Source organism: Seriola dumerili, unplaced genomic scaffold (assembly GCF_002260705.1).
Source record: "Seriola dumerili isolate Sdu_G_001 unplaced genomic scaffold, Sdu_1.0 BDQW01000226.1, whole genome shotgun sequence".
Lineage (NCBI taxonomy): Eukaryota > Metazoa > Chordata > Actinopteri > Carangiformes > Carangidae > Seriola > Seriola dumerili.
In genome coordinates this window covers 1,524,595-1,540,263 of record NW_019174481.1, presented here as the reverse complement: position 1 = coordinate 1,540,263, position 15,669 = coordinate 1,524,595, and the positions used below count along the sequence as shown (strand labels likewise).

The window sequence follows — 15,669 nt, the reverse complement described above, 5'->3', positions numbered from 1 at the left end:
CTGTGACCCTGTGCTTCCAGTGAAATAATAGGAGGAGTCAGGATTTTACCCTCCCATTCTGCCCCTGCTGTGTACCATTCCCTATGTCCACTGACAGGGGGATTTCCCTCAAAACAACAGGTTCCCCAGCTCTTTACGCCACCGCATTAGTTTGGATCTTCATTTTGAAACAATGGACAACAGTCCTCTGCAGGTGGTGACTGTCCCTACAGCCCCCTACCCTGACCAGAGACCCGGCACCAGTGGCCTGAGGAAAAGGGTCTTTGTATTTCAGTCCAGGAGGAACTATCTGCACAACTTCATCCAGAGTATCTTCTCCTCCATTGACCTACGTGACCGCCAGGGTTCAACAGTGGTGGTGGGGGGAGACGGACGCTTCTTTAACCAAACAGCTATTGAGGTCATTGTGCAGATGGCAGCTGCCAATGGGGTCAGTGTCACCATGTGTGTGTATTTACTCGCCTTGTGTGTGTTTGTGTGTGTGTGTGTGTGTGTGTGTGTGTGTGTGTGTGTGTGTATGCATGCTGGTAAGTGTGTGGGTGGTTGAGCACATGGGCCGATGTCACTGTGTGCAGATCACTTCACGTATGTCAGTGTCACTTGCCCTGATCACCTGTTATTATCACTTTGTTGTCATTGGTTCTACCAGCTTCATGTTGTATTAGAATTCACTTGCAGTTTTTGACACATGGAAGCATTATGAATATCTGGAATCAAAAGATATGTATCCTAGATCCAACAAGTTAAAGGTATAATTTTTAATCCAAAGGTAAACAAAACAGAAGAGAAATCCAAACAGATGATTGGAACTTCTTTAGTATATTACATTATTATACAAAACATAATTAAGTTAAATGAAAGGTAAAATATTGTTTATAGTTTACACTCATTCATCTCATTCATCAACTATCAGATGAATTGCCATAAAATGCCACTCTATGGATGACTTCTGGTACCTTTGATAAACCTTTCATTTTTCATCTAGTGCCATAATATCCTTTAGTTAAAATTACAACCAATAACTTGTAGCAGTTTGCTAATGCTTTTATCAACTTCAATGATTAATTAAAATACACTTAGTTGTCACTTTGTTGTTATTCAGAACATTTAGCTGAAACTAATGGAGTCTAATACAACAGTCCTGTAATAAATGCTCCTTCTGCAGTTTGTACTGCTGCACTGTATTACATTATACAGAGAGGTGTCTCTGTTAAGTAGCCTTCCCTCATTGATATAAATGGGGAGGACAAAATAATAGCAACACCTGTCCATATAACACAATACTATTTAACAGCACCCAAAACTGCAGTATCCAAAACGACAAGACAATTTCAACAAAAACTGCATATTATAACCCTAACCCATGAAGAGGGATTTATTACAGGACTGTTGGATTAGAGGCATTTGCTCCTATTGAGCAACCAACTAAGTGTGCATGGCCAGTATCTGTGAGCCACAAGCAATACAAGACCACTGACAGAAAAACGTATAATGCAACACAACAGCAGAACAATGTAACACTGTGAAATTGAAGGATGAATACTGCCTTTTAGCCATAACTCTAGGTAGCTGCTGCTGCAACTGCAAAGCTTCAAATAGAAACATATGAAACCTGTTTTGTTTTCCATTCTCTTGCCAGCTAAAGCCATGAGCTCCCTGTGGTCCTCAGGTTTAAATATCATGAGCTTTGAGCGTCTGATGCTTTCTCGGATGGATGGTATACTCAGTGGGATTCAAAATACACTCACACACGACCTAACTTGCTCTTGGTGTGCCGTAACTGTGGTTCATTAAACAAAATCCTAACCCCGCTTACCTTTAGGAAGAAGTATGATATCGAGTGGTATTCCCACCCCTCCCCCACTCGGATATATTAAGATACACAGTCATGCCAGCCATCTCACACCCACCTGTGTGACATTTCCTCAGGTGGGTCGTCTGATCATTGGACACCACGGGATAATGTCCACGCCGGCCATCTCCTGTGTGATCAGGAAATACAAAGCCATCGGAGGCATCATCCTCACTGCTAGCCATAACCCCGGTGGACCTGATGGAGACTTTGGCATTAAGTTCAATACTGTCAATGGAGGTATGGTAACTGGAGAGGAGGACTCATGCAGGGTCATCAGCCAAGTGCAAAATAGTGACACAAGAGAAGTCAGACATTGAAAAAGGCTGTACAAGGCCTCATTCAGACATGTGGCACAAAGGAAAAACCTGAATAAATGAGTGGAGAAACATAATGAATGCAAATGCTTCCACACAGGTGCACTGCATGATACAAATAAGCAGTTAACATCCAGTCATGTTTTGTGGCATCATGTATAAAAAATGCAGAGCAGACTGATTCTGATTTTGTATCAAGATGACAAGAGGAAAAGATTTGATTGACTCTAAAAGAGGGTTCATTGTTGGGGCACAGATGGCAGGAGCTTCAGTCAGAGATGCTCAACTAGCTCATGTTTGAGTAGGAACAATGACTAAAGTGACATCTGCATTCAGATCTGTGGAAAAGGCATTGTGCTTGTGTAAGGAAAAACACAAGAGCAATTTGTCCTCAGGTGACTGAGAATGTCGATGCAGGACGTGACCGGACTGTGTAAGTGAGAACAGGCGTTGACGGTTACATAGAGAGGGATGCTTGAATGCTTGACCCCTACAGTGAGGGGATCTGGTGGCTCTGTTATGCAGTGGGGGCCATTTTGCTGACATGGTTTAGGTCCATTTGTCCCTTTAGAGTGAAGGGTCACTGCAAATAAATACAAAGTTGTTCTGAGTGATGACTTTTATCCTATGATGAATCATTTCTATCCTGATGGGAGCGGTCCTTTCCAGGATGACTCCATCTTATTTTCCCTTTCATTTGTCACCCGTCTTTACTTTTACAGTACTCTACATCTGACCATCAGTGTTAAACCATAAATATAATATCTACTTCATCTAGGACCGGCAAAAGAGGCTGTCACAAACAAGATCTTCCAAATCAGCAGAACCATCGAGGAGTTTGCCATCTGCCCTGGACTTCGAGTGGATCTGACAACCCTGGGAAAACAGATGTTTGATCTGGAGAACAAGTTCAAACCCTTCACAGGTGAAGTGTCGCATTATCCCAGCACTTCAGATCAGGAAAAGACAGAGGGAATGGGAGAGAAAAATTTTCTAGAGCACTGAAAACTTTCCTTTTATTGTTGCATATATAAAAAAAGTACTAACTCTCTGAGATCAAACATAAATTCTGACTCATTTGATTGACTACTGAGATAAAACACAAGCTCAAATCAAAGAGTCACTGACGACTGATACATTATTTGTTCTCATTTGTGGTTTTGTCCAGTGGAAATTGTGGACTCAGTGGAATCCTACGCCAACTTGTTGAGGAATATCTTTGACTTCGCGGCCCTGAAGGAGCTTCTGTCTGGAGAGAACCACATCAAAATAAGACTAGATGCCATGCACGGAGGTGAGAGGATAGCATTTCATCTCATTAAGATCTTCTCCATTACACTGTAAACAACATCATGACAGAAAGATTATATGATACAAATATTGCATTAAAAATCATGTTTCTGTTGGTTTTAATTGCTGTATTAATGTATTACATACAACTGTTCTGGGTTTGAAAGCAGACTGGGCCCTTGGCTTCATGTTTGAATATCTAATAAAAGGAACAAATGCATTCTTAACAATATAATAGGAGCACACAGGCCAGTGTATGTAGGTTCTTCTCACAATCAAGGCTCAGTATTATGCGTCTTTCAAACTGAGTCATAAGTTATCAGGAAAAACAACATGCTCATGATGACCATGTTCCTCCACTTGTTTGCGTATGGTCAAATGCGAAGGACAAGTCAAGTCACCAGTCAGTACATAACAATCTGTTTGGCCTCAGTCACCAAAACATCCAACTATTGCGTAATTTTTTGTTCTGGTAATTCCAATGACACAGGTCCTTCAATTACACCATCCAAATCATTTACTATATTCATATCAGTGATGACAATGAGAAATGTTTGCCAAAAGATCAAAGAAATTTTGAATCCTGTTAGAGTGTTGTTTAAGGCTTTGTTCCAGCAGAGGTGATATGGGGTTGTAGGAACTAAATCCTCCACCACAACAGCTCAATATAGACTCCCTCATGACAAATATTGTTACTGAGTAGATACCACATAACCTTATACTGTATATCACTATAAATCTGGCCTCTCAGCTTGAATCATATGGGGTGCCGAATGTAAAAATTCTGTTACAATTTTTTAGCTGATATACTTTGAATATTTAGCTCACTTTCCTCACATTAAGCTCATTTTCTTCTGATTTGAGACAGAAATTCATGTAAAACAACATGCTATATTTAATTGTTGACAATGTGTATATGTAAAAAAAAATATATATATCAATCTTAAGTTTAAAAGATAAATGTTACATTTAAATCTAAATGTTGAATCTAAATCTAAATATTAAATCTAAATCTAGTCGCCGAGTGTAAAGCTAAATGAAAATATGCAAATGACCCAAGGCCGCGCTCTGGTCCACGCCCCCTTGCAGCAGCCTCAGCTCACAAAGCCCCGCCCACGCCACTGACCGCGGATCAGTCGGTGAGAGGAGTGAAAGGACTCAGTCAAGGCAGGTGTGCGGGCTGCACCCCAAGGTGCAGTTCCACCGGTACCGTCCACACTATTAACGGTAAGGTAAGTAGTTTTATTCTGGAGGGAGTTACTGTTAGCTAACCTGACCAGCTAGCTACCGGTTGTTAGTGTCACTCAGGTGCTAGCTAAGGTTTTGTGATCCACTGAAAGGATTTTCTGCAGCTATGTTTCAGAAATAGGTAACCGTAGTTACCCATAACCTAGTTAATGGTTACTGGTAATAAAATGACCACTCTATGAAGCCTATGCTGTTGCTAATGTGTGACTTTCCCAGATAGCTATGTACCAAGTTAGATATATCTGACATTTAAAATGCTGGCTCTTGTTTCAGGTCCCCACAACACAAGGTAAAAACCTTAGCTAACCTTAGCTAGCATCCAAGTGGTGACACAAAACGGTAGCTAGCTGGTCAGGTTAGCTAACAATATCTCCCTCCAGAATGCTTTGAAAAGTCAAAATTAAAACTACTTACCTTACCGTTAATAGTGTGGACGGTACCTGTAGTGACTATCCTCACCTGATTTTAGCTACCGGGCTGGGTGCGGGAGAAGACCCTAGTTTGACCCGCTTCAAGAATGGATGTCCGGACGGTGTTTACTGTTAGATGATGTTTCCTTTCATTAGATAATTTAGTTAACAGTACTTTTATATTGCAAAGGTGAAATATGATGTGATGGCTGGCCTTATCTTCTCTGTGCATGTAGAGTGAACGGTAAAAACCGTGTGAAAAACCGTCCATAAAGAACCGTACACCTTCCTCAATGCAATGAAAGTGAGTAAATATTCAAAATATATCAGCTAAAAAATTGCAACTGAATTTTTACATTCGGCACCCCGTACACTGAAATAGCCACATTGTTCAGTTTTAATAACATTTTCAGTGGAGTTTCCCAAAATGTCAAACTACTGCTTTAAAGAGAGCAATGCCGATAATGCTACTTCATACCAGATCTGACTTCCGTAGTCTTTATAATCAGCCCTGTCTTATCCCTGTCTCCCCAGTGGTAGGACCATATGTGAGGAGAATACTGTGTGAGGAGTTGGGTTGTCCTGCCAATTCTGCAATTAACTGTATCCCAATGGAGGATTTTGGGGGTCAACACCCAGACCCTAACCTCACCTATGCTGCAGATCTGGTTGACAGCATGAGAGATGGACAGCATAATTTTGGTGCAGCTTTTGATGGTGATGGGGTGTGTGCACTGGTTTCTTATTTCTTTATTTCTGCTCGAATTTATAAAATGACATCAAGCAAAAATTATCCTTTACATTCATGTCTGGAACCTGGGCCTGAACCAAAGGCTTTGATCTCTGACCTCTGTCTGGCTGTCGGCTTTCTAGGACCGTAACATGATCCTTGGTAAACACGGCTTCTTCGTCACCCCGTCTGACTCTGTGGCTGTGATTGCTGACAACATCTTCTGCATCCCATACTTCCAGCATACAGGGGTGAGAGGCTTCGCTCGCAGCATGCCCACAAGTGCAGCCTTAGACAGGTAAAACCTTGGCCTGGCTTTCACATATCACTATCAAAACCAATGAGCCTTTGATTTTTCCAAGTTGTGGCCAAGTCAAACTTAAGAGTTCTTCAAGGTTGAATGATTTAATCTTTGTATTTAGATGTACAATAACGATATAACCGGACCTGTATTGAATAAATTGTGTTGCCTTCTGCTGGTGTTTCAAAGTTTCTCTGTGCTTTCTTAGAATACTCTTTCACTGTATTTTCCTTCAGAGTAGCCAAGGCAACAAAAATAGAGCTATATGAAACTCCCACTGGGTGGAAGTTCTTTGGGAACCTAATGGACGCAGGCCGACTGTCTCTGTGTGGAGAGGAAAGCTTTGGTACAGGTACTGTACGTCTTCAGTGAGTTATTTGATCAAAAGATGCTTCATCTTGACTGAAATACTGTGGGGGGGGAATAAAGATGATATCATCATATCATCTTTCAGGTGGAGACCATATTCGGGAAAAGGATGGGCTTTGGGCTGTGCTGGCATGGCTGTCCATTCTGGCCAGCAGAAGGCAGAGTGTAGAGGATATTCTTAAGGACCACTGGCTAAAATATGGAAGAAATTACTTCACCAGGTGAGATGTCAAATGATTGGGAGTCAATCATACAAGTAAACACCATTGTTTTTTCTGAGTTTGTATTTGTGGTTTTACAGCATCAACCATCATAAACCACTGACAACCACTGAAACCTTTCATTCATCTCACTCGATACAAAATGTTTTGAAATCACAAGGAAGAGGACAGCAAAAAGTTAGTAACAGGGGAATAATTATTTTTGAGTAGGTGACATATCAAAGGAAAAACCAAGTGTCTTAGTAAGATACTGGTCACCACATGCCACCAGAACAGCTTCAGTGCTTCTTGACATTGATTGTACAGGTCTTTGAACTCTACTGGAGGGATGAACACCATTCTTCCAAAAGATATTCCCTTTCATTTCCACCTATTGGATGGGGTCATTGTCATCCTGTTTCTCCACCATTTTTCAGGTTTTTTGTTTAATCTCTCACCTGTCTGTAGATGGAGCTATTAAGAGGCAAGCTGAGAAATCCCCTGTGCTGCCACATGTAAAGACTGACATCTAGTGGAAAATATATGCCATTGCACATTCTGTCAAGCCTTGTGCTGTGCAGTGAACGATAATGTAAAATAATGAGTCAGGGACTCTGTGATCTTTCATATTATTTGCCTGTGTTGCCATCACTATAAATACATATATTTTCAAATTGAAGCTTAAATCTGTCATTAAAAAAAAAATGGTTTGCTCTGCTGACTTACCATTGGTTACAAATAATCTTAAAACACTACATTAGCAAAGAATTGTAAATTTGGTGAGTATTGTTGCTCTATGGTGGAAAACAGTCTTCTAAATTATTGGAGTTAATTTAAAATTTTTGAAAGTTTTCACCGCCTTAAGATAATATAAGCTCTAAACTCTAAACCCTGACTGTTACAGAAAAGTCTATTTGCTGTGTCACATAAGAACTTGTTGATTAATAAAACACTTTTTATTTTGTAATTAAAATGTGTTGTTGTTTGGTCCAGGTATGACTATGAGAATGTCGACATAGACGCAGCCTGTGAGATGATGGAGGATTTGGAGTTCATGATTTCAGACAAGTCCTTCGTGAAGCAGAGATTTGCTGTGGAAGACAAAATCTACCAAGTGGAAAAAGCTGACAACTTTGAGTACACAGATCCTGTTGATAGCACCATCTCCAGGAACCAGGTACATGACACACACCGAGATGTATTCCGGTAATGATTATCTTATTATATGAACAGATACATCCTGTGTCCCATGCTCACTGAGTGTTTGGGCTCTTTCAGCATCGTAGCCACTCAGCTGTGCCTGCAAATCCTGAAAGCTTCATATGGTCTGTGCTGGGCTGTTTTCACTGCAGGGTCTGCGGATCATCTTCTCTGATGGTTCTCGAATCATCTACAGACTCAGTGGCACAGGTAGTGACGGGGCGACTGTTCGAATCTACATTGACAGCTATGAGAGGGAGCACATTTTTGAAGACACACAGGTAGATGTCTAATTATGACAATTTAAAGAGTAGTTTGATCAAAATAACCCAAAAATATGTTAAATTGAACATTCTGGAATAAAATATCTCTAAGTAAAAATACTAATAAACAATATTGCTTATATATTGTCCTTGTTTGTTACAGGTGATACTGGCACCCCTGGCAACAATCGCTCTGAAGATTTCCCAGCTCCATCACAGGACAGGTCGAAGTGGCCCGTCAGTCATCACATGATTCCTCACTTTTCTCCATCATGGCTTCAGTAATGCCCATTTTGTTTTTCTTTCCAGATTTTTGTATGAACTGAGCTTAAATTCCAAATGTAGCCGCACGGCATGCGTTTTAGGTTGAAACTATATTCAGTGACTGTCTCTGTAACACATTAAACAGCTTTTTATTTTTGGATTACGTGTGACGTGTGGTCCATGTCGATTCTACTTCTGTGATTGTGATTTGTAGCAATGAGTCACTGGCAAAAAGCAGTAGGGTTTCAAAATCACTCTTAGAGATCAAAACAACCTATTATGACATAATGTTCTCTTATTAAACATTCACTGTGGTTTGAAAACAGCAGTTTCATTTCCTGTCTGAAACTTCTTTATAGCAACATCTATTCTTTCTCACTTCTTTTTTAAAGATTTGTGGTAGCGTATCAGCACAATGGTTTTGCAGAAAGGAGAACTAAAGATTTGTTGATTTTGAAGAAAATAAGAAAGCAACATAAGGTTTATCTAATGAATAACACCTCCTTGTGCACCCAGCTATCATTTTCAAAGAAACTGGGTGTTTCCTGCTATGAAGCCTCAAATTATTATTTGGATGATGCTTACTCTGTCATTCAGGGGAATTAAAACTCATCAGCTAATAACAACCTTAAATTGAAGTTGAGCATGTGGGTGCTGCAGGATGAGTGACAACATGCCAGCTCATGCAAACATAAACACAAACAGAGGCACAAACACATTTTTCCATTGGCAGTAACTGTCCTGAAAATTACAAGAAACAGCAGCAAAGCGATATTAAGGCGCAGTTTATTACCAGAACTTCAGACTTTATTGATCATTCCTTTACAAAATCTTCTTTACCACACCAAGGTGAAACAGGAGACATTTAAGCTGTAACTTTTTGAAGGGAACTTATCCAGGTATGGTGGATACAGGATTTCCATCTGTACGGCAGCAGCATCAGTCCGCTAACATCTGGTCTAGCTGTGTGATCAGTCATGCCCTTTGAAGTACTGTACCTTTCACCCAGTTTAATCTCCATATTATAGTGGGCCTGAAGCCTAACAAAGGGGAGACACACTGAGTTTAGCCCTGGTTCATCTGAGGGTATTTTTTTTTTACTGTGGGTTTTGTAGTTCCTCCAACAATTTTCAGAGCAACCATTTCATTTTTTTTTTTTAAAGTTACATAAAGAGTATGTAACATTTTAGTAAGGGAACTATGTGATAATGGAAGAGGAAGTAAAACCACTCACAAATGTGTGAAAATAAATTAGAAATTAAATGGACTTCAGCCTTTATTAATGTTACTATTTACAACTTATGTAGGCTAATAATATAAATAATGTATAACAGTGTATACTGCTTACATGTAAAACACAGTGGTTGAGGAAGCGTTCTTGGGTGTTAAACACGGCCCTGGGAACCTCGTGCACCACAAGCGGTCAGAAACAGAAGAAGAAGAGTCGGCAGCACCCCGTTGCGTTCAAGTGAGTTTGCATGTGCACAGCGAGTGATCCCGAGCGACTGAACTGTAGCTTTAACAGTCACCTGATGACAAAGAAGGACCCGATGGAGGAAGCAGGAAGTGGTTTTACCAAGAAGCAGAGCCTGAGCACATAAACAACAGCGAAGGAGCAGAACAAAAGTCAAAAGAGAAACTTTCACACATTTATCGTAATGGCTGGCATTAAAGGTATTTTAGTCGACAGTTTGGAGTTACGTTTAACAAGTGGACGGTTTTCTTTGGCGACTGTGCTTCAGAACTTTGTTAACCGAGTTTTAAAATGTTTGAAAACCTGTGCTGAATCATGTCGAAAGCTATCGTTGCTATGTTTGCAGGCTATTTCTTTCCATTATTATGATATTAAGCGGTTTTGAATATTATGTTGTTGCTATTTTTCACAGTATATTTAACAGTTAGCCACAAACTGTTAGTACCAAGGGCTACAAGTCTGCTTTGTTTCTCATTATACGTTGGATAGAATATAAATATCTGTGCCTATGTAATATAATGTAACTGATGTTTCTCTGCTTTCAGCACTGGTTGGTTTGTCCTTTAGTGGAGCCATTGGGCTGACATTTCTTCTGCTGGGCTGTGCACTGGAACAGTATGGGTAGGTTCTTTGTTACAACAAAGCATCTATGTCATTGTATAGGGCAGACTTGACTTGACATACATTGTTGACTCTTAAAGGGATAGTACATTTATTTCTTCCGGTGATGTGGTAATTTATTACAGAGAAATGACTGTACTCATAAATACCCTCCAGTAATTGAGTATTAAAGTTGATGGACTTTTGAGTGGCAGGGTTAAAAAAAAAAGGTCATCTTCAATGCAGCAGACGTCCAGAAATATAGCCTGTTATGGCTCAGAAATGCTGAATCCCACAATTTCCATAATTCAACTCAATAGCGCCTTTCATTAGAGCTCCCCTGCCCCTAAATGCCCACTTCTTTCTAACCCCACGCTCCCAGCTTGTAATGCTGGCTCTCTGTTAAAAACTTTAAACTTCAACCCAAGCTGAGATATCTCTGATGTCATCAGGATTATTTTTTCAGACTTTAGAAATCTCCTTCAGAGTCACAGAAAACATTGTATAGTGTTTTTTTTTACAGGCGTAACAGTAACTCTTGTGATGTGCAAACTGACCTTCATGTGCAAAATCTGTAGAGTTTCATTCTGTTGTGTGTAGTTAGCTGTTTTAGTCTAATATATTTTTGTTAAATACATTTAGTCATGAGAGATTTATCTGAGAAGCTGCAAACTCATACCACTGTTTGTCTTAAAATGTGAACCATCTTTTTAACTGTTCCATACCTGTGTTTGTAGGGTATACTGGCCTCTGTTCGTACTGATTTTCTACATATTGAGCCCCATCCCGACCTTTATATCCAGACGTGTCAGTGATGACACTGACTCCTCCAGCAATGCATGCAGAGAGCTGGCCTACTTCTTAACAACTGGCATCGTCGTATCATCTTTTGGGCTCCCTATTGTCTTAGCCCGCAATAGCACAGTAAGTTCTCTTGACATATGTTGAAATATTCTGTATGCGAATGCAAATAGATGACCACTGATATCTTTTGGCCACCTCAGTTAAGATATTTCTCTCTTACAGATCCAGTGGGGTGCCTGCGGTCTGGTGATGACGGGAAACGCTGTCATCTTCCTCACCATCCTTGGCTTCTTTGTTGTGTTTGGAGGTGGCGATGACTTCAGCTGGGAGCAGTGGTAGAGTGCGTTTGGACAGTGAACAGACAGACAGACAGAAGGATGGATGGATAGGTGGGTAGACGGATAGTTGAATGGATAAACTGCAGACTAAGGGGCACAAGTGTTGTGCACTCCATGGGGATGATGATCAGGCTTGAAAATGTCAGATTTACTGGGCATGTTATCAGGCCGATGTTGATATATTAGGGGGTATTATAGACAACACTATGTACCCTATTAATGTGCCTTATGTCTGGGACTAGGGAAACAATGATGCCTGTACCCTGCTTATGCTTTAACACCGTCACTATCCACCTTAACCCGTGTATTTTAGCTTGTCTCGCCTTTGCTTCAACCCCCAAATCACCCTGTTCATTGCAGCTACCTGCTATTTCATTACGCTTCAGTTAATCAATATCATAAAGGGATCCAAAAGAGTAACTATATTTTAATGCTCACCACAATACTCACTGTGTTATCTGTCCTCACTGTTCAAGGGGGAACTGGCTATACTGAATTATGGCTTGCTTAATATGAGCACTGTTTACAGTGTTCAAAGTGTAAAGGCAGGGCAAGTCATCTTAATCCGTGCTATCTGACAACTAGTTGTAGGATTCCTAATCAGGTGAAATATATATATTTGTATGGAGATCTTGTGTGTTTTTGTTTTCAAGACTTTGAAGCCTTGCTTTTTGTTTTGGTGCAATTGTTTACATTCTCACCAAAGATCATTGTAGACTGCAAAAATGGAGCATATTCACCACTGAACTGTAGGCTTTGATCTGTACTATGCAGCAACATGATGCTCAAAAGCTAGCAGAGGCATTTGAGAAAGCACTGGTTAGTATGTATCATACATCTGAGCATCTGTGTTTAACTCTCGTGTGAGCCGTACCCACATTCATTTTATATTCCTGCAGATGACAAAGAGATTCATAATATTTACAAAAGATCAGTTTGTGAATTATATTTTTACATGTTGAATGGTAAATACTGTACATGTATGTTTTTAGGCAGTGTGCTTTTTAGTGTGCTTCATACTAATGGTGAGGGCTTAACCTACGGACTCAGTCACAAGTGCCTGTGCAAACTGTTAGTGGAAAAATCTCTGTTTGAGATTCAAGTCAGTTTTAATGTTTCATCATCAGAGGCCATTGGAATCTGTAAATCAATATTACATCCTCATGTTCTGTTTCATCACTGTTGGTAACTATTAATGAGGTTCTTCTTTTTGTGTAGATAGCCCCACTTCAGAGACTATCAAAGATAGGTTTTGAAAGGACAGGCATTATACTGTGTCTCACAACTGACATGTTCAATAGGAAGAAAGTTTGTTCTGTCTATCGTGCCTCCCATACCCAAACCTTGAAAACACTAACAAGTGCTGAAGAGCTCTGAAAGGTTATTTCATAAAATCCTGACTGCATTTGTTTCTCTAACATTGATTAAATCTCTCTGTATAGTGAAAGAAATGTGTGGGCTCTGTCTTCTGTTTCACTGCTGATGATGCGACGAGATGAATGCTGGTATGGAAAGTGAATTTCACAGGGCTCAGTGAAGCGGATGGAGAACTTGATTTGACTTTTGGAAAGCTTATCTCTGTCCAGTGCTGATGGATGATGCATTCAAATAGACACCTGCACACTATTCATATAGTACAGCAGCAGGAGTGACTGGAGCGGACCTCAGTAACAGCCTCCCACGAGGCACAGGCTAGAAAAGAAGGAAGAGGTTGTGTGTGGGTCAGTGTGTTTTGGTGGTCAGTACATTTCTGTCTGACCGGACCTTAGGCCTGACGAACAGAAATTCAGGTGTGAACAGCTGCTAAATAATTTAGATATTTTGCAGTATTCAACAAGCAGCACGTAAAACAGCTCCATGTTGTGCCTCGTAGCCTGTAATTTTCACTGAAAAACATCTCCCTACATCCCTATCTGTTTTGCTCTTTGCAAGCACAGAAACATTGATATTAAATTGTACAGATCAACAATATTGCCAATTGTGAGAAAGCTGCAAAACAAAAGAATGATAAAAGCCAACATTATCTTTTCAGGGTTAAATACAATGTGTTAGAAATCAGCCCTGCAGCTGCATTAAACTTGACTGGTTTAATTTCGTTCGCTATTCGCGTGTGTCAGGAATGCACTGAAGCTGCCTCACCAATTTGCTTGGAGTGCATTTCCACCACACAAAAAAGAAACCCACACTCTGCAAATGAATTATTTCTATGAAAAACATCTGTGCTATCCGCCTCCAGTGATCACATTTCACAAGGGGGGAGATTCAGCACGTATGGACAAACATCCCACAGACAGGTTAGTGGCTGCATCAATGTTGCTGTGTGAAAAGCACTTATGGAGAAGACTTTCAAAGCTGTGTATGTGCAATATTTAATGTAAACTGTATATGGTATGGAATGACATACCAAAGATTTTTGACTAAACGTTTGTCCACTGATGTAGCTTAAATTCCCCTGTTGGTTGTCAGCAGCACCAGCAAGATGAACAGGGCCAAATACAACTATATGGAACAGTGCCAGAGGAAGGGGTGATGCCTTTGCCCATCAAGGTTCTCTGCATAGGGTTTCCAAGCCAAGTGTCCACTCCTGGGCCATTATGTGCAAGATAAGGTCCATCAGCAACCGAGAGAGCCCTTAAGGTGGCTGTGGATCCAGACAAGCCATCTGTTAACTACATATTTCATGAAGAAAAGCTGGAGATTGATTAACCCTGACTTCGTTAAGACTTAAGACAGATGTTGAAAGAAACACCTACTGCCCCTTGGTTCACAAAAGGGACAATGAGATCATATGAATCAGAGTTGCACAGTATCCCTCAACCCATGGCTTGACACCCTGATGGTTTATAAGTAGGCTATCTGCTCAAAAAGAGAAACTGCTAGGAAGTGATTAAGCCTAACTGCATTTATACTCAACATAATCTGCGAGTGAGACACTGAAAATAAAAAAAGATGAAGGTAAAGATGAGATGAAGAAAGAGAAAGAGCCCAGGGACCCCCATTCATCTCTGTTCCAGGACAGCTGTTGCCTGGCAACAGCTAAGGCATCAAAATTATTCTAAAGACTGCTGAGTCTGGCCTTGAACACTACACAGTGCAACACAGTTTACAGTAATGTAACACAGTACAACACAGCCTATTATGTTGCTGTGAGATACTGTAATATATAGTGCATCGCTGTAGGTTGTGGTGTTAAACATACAGTAAGGTGCTGCCACATGGCTTAACACAACACAGCACAGCACAAGATGAAAAAGAACTGAACAGTGCAATGGTTCAACACAACATCGCAACGCAGAATTGGGTAACACAAAGTGATGCAATGTAATTTATCAATACACCTCAAACTAGCACAAAAAATTTAACATTGTACAATTTAATTCCTTTTCCAGCACAACTACACAGATCAACAACATTATATTCGTATAGGCTAATATTTATGGGGCTGCTCCGGAGGTAGAATGGATCATCCACAGATCACAGGGTTGGTGGTTTGATGTGTTCTTGAGCAAGACTCAGAACCCCAGTTGCTTTTGATGGTAGACCCGCACCCTGCTTTGCAGCTCACTGCCATTAGGGAGAGTGTGAATGAGAGGTAAATTGTACTGTTCTGTGTAAGTGTTTTGGATGAATTTGTTATATAAATGCACCTATTAACTATGTAATGTAAAGCAGCACAACACTGGAGAACAGGCAAATACATATCTTGTTAGATAGCTAGATAAAAGTTATGGAATTTGGAATTTATTTAATTAACCTATATTAATTTTGCTACTGGAACAACCTGTTAGGCCTATAGCAGTAACCATTGCTCTTTCTAACGAGCAAGACCCGTAGTATAAAACTTCAAACTTTAATTTAACTTTGCGTCATTATATCATACCCAGAATAACAATGAGTATGAGTAACTATCACTACATTGGTACACATATAACTGCTATTTAAAGAGACAATCAGCTAAAACACATGAGGGAGTCGATGAAAGGCAGAGCCAGGGAGTTGCAGCCTTATT

The 15,669-nt window shown here is 40.3% G+C and overlaps 2 protein-coding genes across 2 annotated transcripts; both read left to right on the top strand.

Moving 5' to 3' along the window:
* Positions 1–133: 133 nt before the first annotated feature.
* LOC111229116 (phosphoglucomutase-1-like) lies at positions 134–8,602 on the top strand. The gene is made up of 11 exons (XM_022755304.1): positions 134–430; positions 1,930–2,092; positions 2,948–3,094; positions 3,338–3,463; positions 5,652–5,842; positions 5,991–6,145; positions 6,385–6,500; positions 6,603–6,738; positions 7,711–7,894; positions 8,070–8,198; positions 8,344–8,602. Exons 1-11 carry the CDS (start codon positions 173–175, stop codon positions 8,431–8,433), a joined length of 1,695 nt encoding a protein of 564 aa, XP_022611025.1. The 5' UTR covers positions 134–172; the 3' UTR covers positions 8,434–8,602.
* Positions 8,603–9,974: 1,372 nt separating this feature from the next.
* LOC111229173 (leptin receptor gene-related protein) lies at positions 9,975–12,657 on the top strand. Its single transcript, XM_022755382.1, has 4 exons — positions 9,975–10,118; positions 10,464–10,539; positions 11,256–11,442; positions 11,545–12,657. The coding sequence occupies exons 1-4, from the start codon at positions 10,103–10,105 to the stop codon at positions 11,659–11,661; spliced, it is 396 nt and encodes a 131-aa protein (XP_022611103.1). The 5' UTR covers positions 9,975–10,102; the 3' UTR covers positions 11,662–12,657.
* Positions 12,658–15,669: the final 3,012 nt, after the last annotated feature.

Bases quoted from the DNA above. Each gene is read 5' to 3' on its own strand.
- LOC111229173 (XM_022755382.1), top strand. The intron at 10,540-11,255 runs GTAGGTTCTTTG...CTGTGTTTGTAG, and splicing joins TGTGCACTGGAACAGTATGG to GGTATACTGGCCTCTGTTCG. The intron at 11,443-11,544 runs GTAAGTTCTCTT...TCTCTCTTACAG, and splicing joins TCTTAGCCCGCAATAGCACA to ATCCAGTGGGGTGCCTGCGG.
- LOC111229116 (XM_022755304.1), top strand. From the start codon at position 173: ATGGACAACAGTCCTCTGCAGGTGGTGACTGTCCCTACAGCCCCCTAC. The intron at 6,146-6,384 runs GTAAAACCTTGG...ATTTTCCTTCAG, and splicing joins ACAAGTGCAGCCTTAGACAG to AGTAGCCAAGGCAACAAAAA. The intron at 7,895-8,069 runs GTACATGACACA...TTTTCACTGCAG, and splicing joins GCACCATCTCCAGGAACCAG to GGTCTGCGGATCATCTTCTC.